Source organism: Nematostella vectensis, chromosome 3 (genome assembly GCF_932526225.1).
Source record: "Nematostella vectensis chromosome 3, jaNemVect1.1, whole genome shotgun sequence".
Classification (NCBI taxonomy): Eukaryota; Metazoa; Cnidaria; class Anthozoa; order Actiniaria; family Edwardsiidae; genus Nematostella; species Nematostella vectensis.
The window spans coordinates 7424122-7435385 of record NC_064036.1 but is presented as its reverse complement, the minus strand read 5'-3'; the positions used below and the strand labels follow the sequence as shown (position 1 = coordinate 7435385).

The window sequence follows — 11264 nt, the reverse complement described above, 5'->3', positions numbered from 1 at the left end:
GTTGTACGAGGGGAAAGAGACCACACCAAACTATCGTGGAACCACTGCTTTACTATTGAAGAACTTTGGAGACCCCTGGACTATAGAAGACTCTATTGAAGAACTTTGGAGACCCCTGGACTATAGAAGACTCTATTGAAGAACTTTGGAGACCCCTGGACTATAGAAGACTCCGAAACGTAGAATTAACTTACAATTTTACGGTTGCTCCTTTTATAGGCAGGGTGCATCTGCGTGTGTATGCCTGCAGGCACTCATGGGTTTCGTGTTCCATTACATCATGAATGAAGAAGTTGATTGGTTTTCCAGATTTTCTTGGTAACGGGTACACTGGTTGGCCCAGGGGTGAATGCATAAATAGGACATACGCAGATACTGTTTACAGACATTTTTTTCGACATAAAACTAATATAAAAGTAGTAAAAGTAGCAACAGAAAGGAAGAGCTAAATCTAACGTAGCTGACGGTACTAAAAACTTTAGCTAAGACAAAAAGGAAAAAGTTATAATCGAAAAACTCAAAGGTTAATTATGTTGTCAGATAAGACAAAGCGTCAACAAAAACGAAGTTGGTGACAACAGGACGGAGCTACCTTCTGCGGGTGTTCCATTAATTACACGCAAAGGTTTGTTGTTGTACACAAGCCTTGTTTAACTAAGCGGTTACCAGGTTACACAGCGGTTAAGCGGTTCTTTGAAGGTGCTATTGCCAATCAACTGAACATGTTTCTCTTATTAAATATCACACCTAAGAGTCTTTGAAGTTAGGGCCGCCAATCAACTGACAACTGGCGTACAAGTTGCAAGGCTTAGGCTTGTTTTAACAAGCTAGTGCTGTATTGTATACAAAAGGATTAGCAAAGTCAGATCGTTATTACATACACATACTTAGAATATCGCTATGCCGTGCTAATGTGCTAATATAGTGCTTATTTTAGATGTTTAAGGTGCAATATATAATATTTAACTTGTAGCCAATAAATAAATATAAAAAACTTAATATCACTCTTTTGACACTTGGCTCACATTGGTTCGTTCATAATTTGGTCCAAAACTCGATAAGAGCGGGGCGGACGTGGCAATCAGGACAGTGGATATAGCCTGATGAAATAGCAAGCGCTCCTATCACTTTGTCATTCGGTAAGAATGCAGGGTCTTGTTTGGACGAATCTGTTATAGGCAAAGAGGACATACAGGGCACGCTGGTTTCTGATCACAATATTTTTTTATCGTGGATCATATCACAACAGTCCTCTGATTTAAACTTCTGATTTATTTATCAAGGGGCGTCGTTGTCTTTATCTGGATAAAACCAGTGTTAGATGCATTTTGAACGATGATAACACTGTAGCTACCCTATCAGCAGATGTAATCAGGGATTTGAACGCTAGGAAATGCAGATAGCCCTATGTTCGGCGCAAAACACGCCATCCCAACTGTAACGGTGAAAAGTTTATGTACCGTTTTAATTGTCAGTAATAATGTTCAAAGTGTCATTAAATTTGAGAAAGGGAGAGATCAGTATAAGCGCAGGAGCGGTAAGGGGGAGACTACTTAGGCCGTACTAGTGAGGAGGCGTGATGGTCATTATAATAGATAGGACGGGCGGATCCAGGATTTAACGAAAGGAGGGGCACACTATAAGATGTGTGTGTGGGGAGAAGGGGATGTTGGTGTATTTAGACTTTGTGCACTTCAGTCTATGAGTGTCTGGAGGGATGGGGGTAATCCTAAATATTTTTGGCTTTCGCTTGTTAGGTTTGTCTTCGTTCTGCTAAGAATGGACACGAAATTGCGGTAATAGTATTTCAAATAGAAAGCTATATTACAACTGTCAAAAATGTTTTTTCTTACCTTAATTAAGCATCATCCACATTTTCTTCTGTATCAGCTTAGTAGTTGTTGGGATCACCAAGATATAAACCTTAAAGTAAATTGACCAATGACAACTACATTTTCGTTCTAAAGACGCAAGGAAAAAGAGAGCCTTGATTGTTACTTTACTGAATTTTAAGAGCAGCGGTCGTCGCAGGCTCTCAAAGCGGTCAGCGTTAGCGACGTCGAGGCTTTGAGATGAGCGTATTATGAGAACTATTTATTTTTATTTATTTATTTGCGTAATTTCCCTATTAAACCAAACTTCCATGCAAATGTTTAATACCCTAGGGCCAATTATAAAACCCCTTTTTCTAGAATGATGGATGCATCGAAATAGCTTTACAACACACACACACACACAAACTGAAAAACATTATTTCACACAAGAGGATACAAATGATCAATAGTAATAATATTTGAGGTTGTTATTGATGAACACAATCTGACACTGCATTTTAGAACACATCAGCTGCTGCTATCTGAGCCTCAGCTCTAAGCATGTTCTTAGAATTTGGTGAAATCTCAGCCCGGACGTTCTTATATAAAAGGTTCTTATAAAAAAAAGAGTGAATCAACGGTATGAAATATTTTGTGAAATACGTCATCATAGCGAGCGTCTTACGGTTACTCGACGCCCCCTCAAACAACGCACAGAGTCCATGGTGCCTTTGTTGTCAAAAATTACTTGAAAAGTATATTAGAAGAGTAATCATGCGTGGGAGTGCTGTATAGATAATAGGTTTCTAGCTACCCTACAAACTTCGCTAATTAGTTCCATTACGAAATTAGTAAATTAGTCATGGTACTTGATTTTTTGTTTTTAGGCGAAGTAGATAATTATGATGTTGCGGGGTCGGGAATTCTTCTTATTTTCATGTATTAAGACTCCTCCCTAATAAAACTATTACTGAAATGACCCTGATTGAATAAGCAGCGAAGTTTGCAGGGTCTTTGTCTGGATGTTTGGCTGTCATCTTGCTTTATTTGTATGGTTGACACGCTTGTTCAACTCAGGTTAAAGGAATCCAAATCCTGTCCCATTTGCTTGAAACATAACATTTCACTAAAAGCGATTCCGTAAAACATTTTCGTTTAGCATCGTCAGAGCTAAAGATTGGTTGAAGACTACCTACTGGTGCACATACAATAACATAACGATTATTTTAATTACAAGTTTCTTTCATGCGTGTATTGTTATAACAATCGGCTCAGAATTTTTGGTTGAGTAGGCGCGAGTAAACACTTTATAAATGGTCTATAACAACTCTCCCACGGCATGAAGTACGCGCTGAGAAAGCACCTTATCGGTTGTTATGGAAACACTATTGGACCGATTATTATAAGCGTGCAGTTTTAATCGCTTTTTGATTTTTGGGCTGGCTCTGAGATAGAGGTGAAAACATTTAACGGTAACATTCCTGACATTTTCCAAGTCTGTTTAGCGTTCTGTGGGTCGTGTTACACTAGACTGACAAACTAAAATAGCTGTCATCACCTTATACGGGTTTATATAATCAAGGAAATAACAAATCGAAACTCAGTTCCTCTGCGGGCCCAGTGAAAAACGGTACAAACATGATTGGCTGCAAGCAAGTTTTTATTTTCCTGATAATCTTAACAGCCGCGACTAAACTTTCTCTCGCGAAACCAGGTAAGTTTTATTTGATCGTTATTTCAGGAGTCTGTTTTTTTAAGCAAGGAAAATTTATTATAAATTCAAATTTTCAGTTTTCAAGTTTCCTGCTGAAACGGACAAAATTGAAAACCGTCCCAAGATTGAATCTAGGAGCGAGTTCCCGGTAAGGTCTAAGTAAGCTTTTATACATTTGCAGTAAGTCCAAACGTTAATTTGACTGCTTCAAACAAAAGCACTGTAAATTCATTCTTTGCCTGGAATATAGGAATGTGTACACAAATAGCGCAGAAATGTCAAAATTGAATTCATTTAGATTTGTGTTGTGTTCGATTTCTGTTAGCTTGGAACGGAGAAGAAATCGTTAAAAATCGGGGAATTATTTGAACTGAGATTGTGTGGGGGGGTTGAGAGGCCGTTGACCGTTTGCGTCCCGCTTGGGTTTTGTTTGCTTAGCAAATCTAAAGGTATTACTCCAATTTGCTCTTTTGCCAGCTAGATTATGCAGCGCCGATACGTTATTTGTGTTTGAGCGTTTCCATCAATCCATTCTCTGAAAATGCGGTTACAGTTCCAACCCAAAAGTTCCCATTAGGATTAGGATTAGCCGGACTTTGGATAGGGGGTTAGAATTCTGGAAATCAGAAGGTAATTATATCTGAATACCTATACATGGGGCATTTGTTTATTGCATCCCTTTTGACTGCAGGCAATTCTCTGTCAGAATTTTTAGTAATTGCGCATACTGGAGTTGTATTTTTAAGCTTTGTAGAAAAGTTCGTTGGCATTTCAAATCTTGATACCCCACTGAGTGTCAGATAGCTGCCCAAATAAACTCCCACTCGACCCACTCGAACGGGAGCTGATCAGACATGTCAACAAGATAAAATAAACTTAAAATGAAGAATAACGAAGCAATGGGATAAAGCTTAAGCTGATGTTGTGTACCTTGGCCATCTTGTAGTGGTTTTTCATTATTTTTATCTGAACAATACAAAAATCAATGAGGCGTAAAAAGCTATTATCGTTTACCGACCCTCGCAGAAAGAACCTCGAAATTGATCCCGCAATTTTTATTGTTCTTTTTAAATTGCGTTACTACTCTTTATTATGAAAGACAAACCCAATGCTTAATTGTCGGGTCCTCTGCTTTTTGTTCAAACGCTTTCTAATGATATAACAATTCTATACTTTGACGACGATGGTAATTTTAATCTTTAAACCTTTTTATTATTGCAACCTTTCATTCAAGGGATTCGGCGAAGAAGCTAAGCGAAAATCAAAAACCTTCGTTAAACTTTGTTGTGTTTTGCGCGCCAAAAGTTTGAACAAGATTAGTAACCGATGACAACAAGGTCATTTTTGGGCAGAAGGGATATCTCGTATCGTGTGTCACGCTGTGTTGACAACGTGACGCCGCCATGCAGGCAGGAACACGGGTCGGCGGGAGACAATTCTGTTAGGGCACGCGCAGTCTTCTATAAAACAGTAAGGTCCCTTTAACTTTTCACCAAAATATGAACTTTTTTATTATTTTTTCGCGGAGGCGTACCTTTTGTAATCGTGATTAAACTGCCAAAAAATCTAGTTGAATTGCTTGCTTTGTCACCCAATTCCGCATTGAAAATGTTTTAGTAACTTTCTATTATCATTCAAAGTGCCTTTTTATGCCAGGTTTTCCACAAAAATGATAGCTTTATCGCCTTGCTTTATTGACTTAACTTCACTTAAAGTCCGTGAATCCGACTTGCGTGACACTGTTGTTTTGTTTTTGTTTTGAATGTTTAGAACTCCCATCATTTTGAAAAATATAACTTACCCAGCATTAATTGATATCGTAGAAATATTTATTCTGTTCCACCTTTCATACCTTTGAACGACAACGAACATCGCGAACACACCGGAGAAGAAAAAGAAAGGCGCATAGCGTCACTAGCAATAAAATACACCTAACAAACATGGGCCCTTTTTCCTCTACCACCGCCTTTCACCATGCACCCACCTCAAATTTCAACCATCATTTCCGTGAAATAAAAATGCATGTGGCGCAAAGTGAAGCCCGCGCAGCATATCCGCAGTACCACACCCACTGCCTGTCACACTTTTTAGTACTCTGCCAACTTGACATTTATGACTGGGATGAGGGATACGGGGGGGGGGGGGGGGGGGGGGGGAGGGGGGCGAGGTGTTTTCCTTGTCTGTTTACTTGTGTCCTTCTCTTTTAAGTCCGTAGTGTAGCTTAAATTGCGGCCGCATTTTATATCCGCGGACTTAATGAAATCTTTAACCAAAGATTTGTTGTTGTTTTTTTTAGTTTTTTTTTTTCAAAATTTTATCGTCGCATCCATACCTTAATCGACATATTCGGTATTGACGATGTTTTTGCTTTTTCTTAGGATGAGTCTGCTGGTGGCGTCACTGAGGAAACCATTAATCAACTAGAGAATGAATATAAAGGTAAATGATAATGGCACGTGTGTGTGTAGAGAGCATGCAGAGATACTCACGCGAGAGTGCCGATTACTCGCAAAAGCATACTGTCCAACAGAAGATTTAGTTTCAGAAGCGTAGCTAGGGGTGGTCGTAATGGTGGTGGTGTGTGTGTGTGTGTGTGTGTGGGGGGGGGGGGGGGGGGCTGGTGTAGCTAGGTGGGGGTATAGGGAGTGGGCGAAGCTAGAGGAGGGCTTATGGGAGGGGGTGTGGATGGCGTAACTAGGAGTGGGTAAGGAGGGGGTGTGGATGGTGTAACTAGGAGTGGGTAAGGAGGGGGTGTGGATGGTGTAACTAGGAGTGGGTAAGGAGGGGGTGTGGATGGCGTAACTAGGAGTGGGTAAGGAGGGGGTGTGGATGGCGTAACTAGGAGTGGGTAAGGAGGGGGTGTGGATGGTGTAACTAGGAGTTAGTAAGTAGGGGGATGGCTGGGCGTAGTTACCTTTGGGGTGGACGTAAGGTAGGGGGTGGAGCTGGTGTAGCTAGGGTAGGTTGGGGGTTAAGTTGTCGTAGGTAGGGGTAGGTATAGGGGCCTGGGCGTAATGGTCGCGCGTACCCCCTCGGTTCTTTCCTAGAATCGCTATATTTCAGACTTTTGATATGTTATCTATGCCTGTGGGTGTCAGTTTCAATGTTTGACCTAGTGTATTCTGTATATAGGCTCCTAAGTCTGTCAGAGGGATTCTTTTGATGGGGGGGGGGGGGGGGGGGTGATGGGGCTTCGGATGGCTCATACGAGTAGCACTCTGACAGTGACAAGTCCCTTTTATTATTTCCGCCTGTGCACAGGCAGGACCTGCGATTATAATATATGGAGACTTATCCGTCTATCCTCTCGAAGTAGTCATGTAGGTCGAACTGCTGCTAGTTTTTCTCAGGCGTGCGATGCCACACAGAGCCCGCGCGCAACTACTCGTTACTCGTCCTCGAAAATGTTTGATCACGGGCACTAGGATATTCCAAGAAGTTTTAAAACTATCTTTATTTTAAAACGTTAATTTCTATCAGAATCGTTATTTGTGTGCATATAGAGAACTAGTGTTATCTGATAAAAACAAACTTATTTTCTTGGTTTGTCTATAGCTGGATCCGCCAACAAAAGTAATGACGCAGAAAACAACCCTCAAGAAACTCAAATAGCCGTGGAAGACAATGAGTTAGCCAGACGGTTTGTTTACGGACAATACGGAGGTAAAAGAAAAGTCGACAGTGAAGGTGAAATTGGGCACAACAAACGATTTGTGTATGGCGCCGGTAAACGGTTCGTTTACGGAGGCAAAAGAACAACGGACAATCAAGGCGAGAAGGAGGATAATAAACGGTTCGTCTACGGTGGGAAACGGTTCGTCTACGGCAGAAAACGATTTGTTTACGGAGGCAAAAAAACAACGGACAATGAAGGCGAAAATGAGAACAACAAACGGTTTGTTTATGGAGGAAAACGATTCGTTTACGGTAGAAAGCGGTTTGTTTACGGAGGCAAAAAAACAACGGACAATGAAGGCGAAAATGAGAACAACAAACGGTTTGTTTATGGAGGAAAACGATTCGTTTACGGTAGAAAGCGGTTTGTTTACGGAGGCAAAAAAACAACGGACAATGAAGGCGAGAATGAGAACAACAAACGGTTTGTTTATGGAGGAAAACGATTCGTTTACGGGGGCAAAAGAACAACAAACAGCGAAGATGTAGAAGACAGTGAAAAACGTTTTGTTTATGGTGGAAAACGGTTCGTTTACGGTGGTAAAAGAGCGGCGAACACAGAGGAGAAAGAAGATGTAGACAACAAGAGGTTTGTCTATGGAGGCAAACGATTCGTCTACGGCGGCAAACGGTAAGTATTTTTGTCCGTCCTTCCGTCGCCTGTTTGTCCCTCCGTCCGGCTGCGTTTGTTTGTACAAATCTACCTTTTATATTTCAGTGAAGAGACCACTGAAGATGAACCCTCTAATTACTGGGAAAGACGACGTGAAAATTATGAAGACACTGAGGATGATGCTCAAGTTGAATTGCTCAAAGAATTACGCGAATATTTCTCTAAAAGGCAACACGACAAGAGGAATTCAGCGACAACGTCTCGAAAGGTAGCTTGGTCTTGGAATCTTCTTAGAAATTCCAAGAGAGCCTGAAAATGGCCCATTCAAGCGCGTACACATGGGGGGTGCGCAGGGTGCGCGCGTCACCCCCCTTGAAGGCCAAAAAATGGGTAATTTCTTATGAAGGAATCTTTACATAAGATGCTTTTTCCATGTAATACTTATGACTGCGTATCCCCCCCCCCCCTCCTCAGCCAAATCTGGGAACGCACGTAAAGACAAACTTAGTCGCCGTACACTTTAGTCCTTTTTCCGATTCTAGGAAATTAGAGATTTTGAAACTCTTCACACCTCTCCAAGGCTTTACCAGAGGCTTTGGGACTAGTGAGCTTAGAAATGAATAAATTTTTCCTTTTTAAGTTTCCAGTTTTCTTCAGCTACTGTTAGCTTGTCCAAGCTCCGATAGGATAGGTCGCAATTGCAGTCCTGTAGCAGACTACGAAATATTGAGTGGGTACAATACAGAGACCATACGAAGACTGTGGGAGTGGGGGGTGGGTACAATACAAAAAATATTAAGAAGATAGTTGTGGTACAGTCACACCCCTTCTGGCTTTTTTCATATATTTTTAAAATTCATTGGGGGGTGGGGTGCTCCCAGTGCCCCACCCCCTGCTACGGCCCTAAATTAGATTTTGGGTACGTAGAGCGCATGCTCCGAAAGAGGGGATCTGGCTTTTTTTTTGCAAAGGTTTTAATTTTCTTTAGCTCGTTTTAGTGGAGAGGCTATAACGAAAACAAAAGGCAAAGTTTAGGCGTGCTTGGGGGCAGCATGACAGCATTCCTGATACGTTTATTTCAACATTGCAGGAAGAAACTTGGGATGTACAGCGTGTCTCCGAAGACATCAATGAATCGGTGGCCCAGGAGTCAGATGGTACCGAGTCCTGAGCACGAGCCAGATTACGCGCTACGAGCCATAGAATAACATGCTAAACCGAGGGTAGTGTATCTGATTTAGCCCAAGTAGGGCATCGGCTATGACTTGATTTAAAGTCATAGTTATTAACCATTCTTCATTTTGTTGATTTCATAAGCCCATAAATAATTTGTCCCAAACACTTTTAAGTCACGTCTTAAAAGACGTGACTGTATTCGCACCGGATAGACTAACGTACGAATGTGCTCCGACTAAGCACGATCGTGTACCGATTGAGTACAAACATACTCCGATCGAGTACGAACTTGCACCGATCGTGAACGAACGTGCGCGGAGCGTGTTCTAGCATGTGCATTTTGAGTACGAACTGATTTAGTTATAGAAGCCTTCTCGCTCTACCCATGATTCATTGTTTGATTGAAAGGGTGAGTCAAATCATGTGTCTATTCTTATTCGGCTATTAGTACTGTGGCATATTTTCAGCCTTTGGAAAAACTTGAAAAGCCTTTAATGACGAAAGCAATAAGTAATCAATCTCCTGTGGGGAAATGATTTGGGCCTTGTTGATATTATTTACTTTCACACTAATAGGCTTCAAATCTGGCATCTCTGACTACCGCACAACTGTCAAATATATAGGATGTGCACCCAGATAAATTAATTCGTGCATCCAAATAGGGATGCATGCTGTATAGTAGATTTTTCTGTGATTTGGTTGCATGATAATAAGGCGAAGGAAGGGGGAAGGGGTGGGGGAAAATGATTAAGAGGGGATGGGTAGGCAACTGTGCTAAAAGCATGGCATTCTGTGTTCATCGCTTTGTTACCCGTTACCTTAACCAATCAAAATTATAAAATTCTTATATGGAGTGCATGCATATGCACTGAATTGATTTATATGTTCCCAGAGCACAGCTATGTGTCCACGAAATACATAAATGTACAATTTTGAAATAGAAATGCAACATTGTGATTATTTTCACTATGAATGTACTCATGCATATTACTTAATAAAGGTATTTGTGTCAATAAAACAGTCGTTTTGTTTTGGAAGGGGACACAAAAATATCCAACACTTATGTCGGATCACCCCACCCCCTATCACCACACGAATGAAAATGACCATGGGCGTGACTGTGCCTCCATAGTTTCTGTATTTCAAGGTCTGCTATAGCTCTGTCTGTTTTGCTGACAATTTTCTCCTAGGGATTTCGTCCTAGATCGCAGTCGTACTCAATTTTCTTTAATATGTCCGGAGGCACCAGTAATGAGAACCAGCCTTTACGTTACAATCTAGTTTTGGACATTCCGGTAGGAAGGGATGTTCTTCCGAATATGGTAGCCCATGTGTTATTACAGGGCACACTAACGCTTAGTGTCAACATGCGCATGCGCGCTCACCAAAACTAGATTGTAACGTAAAGGCTGGTTCTCACTAGAACGCAAGCGTAAGCGCAAACGGAAGCGCAACACAAGTGAGAATCGGTCAAACATAAGCGCAAGAAAATCAAGCAGTTGCGTTCTCTTGCGCTTACTCTTACGCTCTTGCGCTTGCGTTCCAGTGAGAATTGGAAAATTACGTGCCCTGCGCTTGCGCTTACGTCCAAGTGAAAAAACATTTTCATTGTTGTATAAAGCAAATCTAATTTTGTGTGCGTCTTTCCTCTAATAGATGCATAAAAGACGTCACAGAGTGTCACGTGTCATGAACAACAGTCGCGCATTTCGAATAAAAAGAGATGTATTTGTTAAATATATTTACCTCTGTTATAATCTTTAGACTTTGTGGGAAATCATCATGTAAGAACATGGGGCATGCAGTCTTCTTTCTGTCTTGTGTAATGAGAAAAAAAAATTTTTTCTAATGAGGTACCTCCCCCACTGATGAACACGATAATGAAGATGGCTTGAGATATTAGATCTTGCTCAATCTGTCTTCTTTCATTTTAAGGGTTATTAAGAAATAATTACTAGGTTGACGTGTGTTAGATGGAAAAGTTAGGCAGGTTCGGGTCAAGATTGTTCATGTCTCAGTCGGAGGCACCAGTGTTTCAGTTACTACTCAAAAACAAAAATATAAGCCATTTACCAACCTTAGTGTATACAAAAGGTAGATATAGCCTAGCCGAGATGATAACTGATTATATCTTTACAAATTTGTGGCTAATTGGTGAAAACAAGAGACCATTATTTATATGAAAATTTGTGAAAATGAGTTTCTTCTGCACGTGCTTGTACGATGATATCACAACCCAACTAACTGAGATGAAACAGCTGTTTTATCTTAG

General features: G+C 41.0%; 1 protein-coding gene across 1 annotated transcript; it reads left to right on the top strand.

Annotated features, from left to right (window-relative positions):
- Positions 1-3136: 3136 nt before the first annotated feature.
- Positions 3137-10010, top strand: LOC116618958 (cylicin-2). Its single transcript, XM_048725340.1, has 6 exons — positions 3137-3528; positions 3606-3676; positions 5907-5967; positions 7084-7834; positions 7922-8084; positions 8907-10010. The coding sequence occupies exons 1-6, from the start codon at positions 3453-3455 to the stop codon at positions 8985-8987; spliced, it is 1203 nt and encodes a 400-aa protein (XP_048581297.1). The 5' UTR covers positions 3137-3452; the 3' UTR covers positions 8988-10010.
- Positions 10011-11264: the final 1254 nt, after the last annotated feature.